Source organism: Tasmannia lanceolata, unplaced genomic scaffold (genome assembly GCF_043159265.1).
Source record: "Tasmannia lanceolata isolate RefF3 unplaced genomic scaffold, GAP_Taslan_0.1 ptg000012l, whole genome shotgun sequence".
Taxonomy (NCBI): Eukaryota; Viridiplantae; Streptophyta; class Magnoliopsida; order Canellales; family Winteraceae; genus Tasmannia; species Tasmannia lanceolata.
Window position 1 is genome coordinate 24,477,641 of NW_027518689.1, and position 1,697 is coordinate 24,479,337.

Below are 1,697 nucleotides of genomic sequence, written 5' to 3' on the forward strand. Positions count from 1 at the left end.
AAAACCTTTATTTTATAACAAATTGAATATGTTAATCATCAAAATATTTCAATGAGAGTACTTGGGCTAACAATAAGCAATATATGATAAATTGAGTTTGTTAATCATCAAAACAAATGTTTAGGAGTACTTGTTGAACTCTTTGGCTAACAGCTAGGATGATCATCAAACTTAGAAATGAGAAGTGGCTAGTGAAAACTTTTGAAGACATCCATTCTCACGAGCTGACCTCCCCACTGGAAACCAAAATGCTTCGTTCCCATAACCGATTTCATAAGAGTGAAGGTACTAAGGTTTTGATAGATTGTCTCAATAAGACACAAATGCCTAAATCTAAGATCGTAAAGGCCATTAATTCGACCCACAATAGAGTAACAGGTGGGCTCTCAACAAATCAAGTTATTGCCCATTTGAGAGTAAAAAGGAAGAACAATTTGGGGCAAGAAGCAGTCTTAGTGGCTAACCACCTGCAAAAGAAACGATCAGAAGACCCAAGCTTCTTTTTCTCGATGGAGTTAGACACGGATGGGACCTTCCGATCCATGTTTTGGGTTGACGCTAGGGGGAGGGATGCATACATGGCATTCAACGATGTCATTGTTTTTTATGTTACCTACAAAACAAATAGACTATCTCTGCCATTTGCACCTTTTACAAGATTGAACCACCATAGACAGTCGACCCTTGTCAGATCTGGACTGCTAGCCGACGAGACGGATAAGACATTTTGTTGGGTATTTGAGTAGTGGTTGACGTGCATGCATGGTAAAGCTCCGGGTGCAATAATAACTGATATGAACTTGGCTATGAAAAATGCAATTAAAAGAGTTTTTCCAGATACACACCATAGGTTTTTCGAGTGGCACATATGGAAGCATCTAGTTGAGAAAGTTGTAGAAATGCGGGATACCGATAGTGATTTTTACCGTGATTATAATCGGTGTTTTCATTCAAAAAAAAAAGAGGAGTGTGAGGACAAATGGCAACATTTGGTGGTCAAATATGAAATTGGTGGGAATGAATGGTTGTCTAGGAAGTGGGAGCAGCGAGAGCATTGGATGCGGGCATATTGGAGAACCACTTTCACTGCAGGCATGAAATCAAGTCAGCACAGCGAAAGCATGAATTCCTTCTTCGACGGATATATGAACAACAACACTGGCTTACATGAGTTCTTGAATGCCTATGAAAGGGCACTTGTTCGACGCCGTATAACCGAACCCGAAGAAGATTTCAAGTCAAAATATTTGATTCTTAAGATGCAAAGGAATAGCCCATTGGAAGAAGAGGCCGAAAATTCTATACGAGTATTATCTTTAACAAATTTCAAGATGAGTTGAAGGGTAGTACCAACTGTTGGCATGATCAGTTGAGCAGTGAAGGGACATTGGAAGAGTAATTTATAGGTCTCAGAAATGATCAGAAGAATAGATGGTGCAGGGTACAGTATGACGATTCTGACTGAGTGACCGTGACATGTGAGTGCGCTATGTTTGAGATGGAAGGAATATTATGTCAACATATCCTTCATATTTTTTACCTTAAACAATTGAGAAAGGTCCCCTGAGTGTTACATGTTAAGGAGGTGGTCTATTGAGGCAAGATATCGAGGGGGGGTATATTACCTACAAGCACACGAGAGAGTGATGGCATGAATCCATTTAAGAGGTGGTGCCTAATCTCAACATGGCAATGAC

At 39.9% G+C, this 1,697-nt stretch overlaps 1 protein-coding gene across 1 annotated transcript; it reads left to right on the top strand.

Annotated features, from left to right (window-relative positions):
• The first annotated feature begins 758 nt into the window (after positions 1 to 758).
• LOC143888654 (protein FAR1-RELATED SEQUENCE 5-like) lies at positions 759 to 1,340 on the top strand. Its single transcript, XM_077393089.1, has one exon. It carries the CDS (start codon positions 759 to 761, stop codon positions 1,338 to 1,340), a length of 582 nt encoding a protein of 193 aa, XP_077249204.1.
• Positions 1,341 to 1,697: the final 357 nt, after the last annotated feature.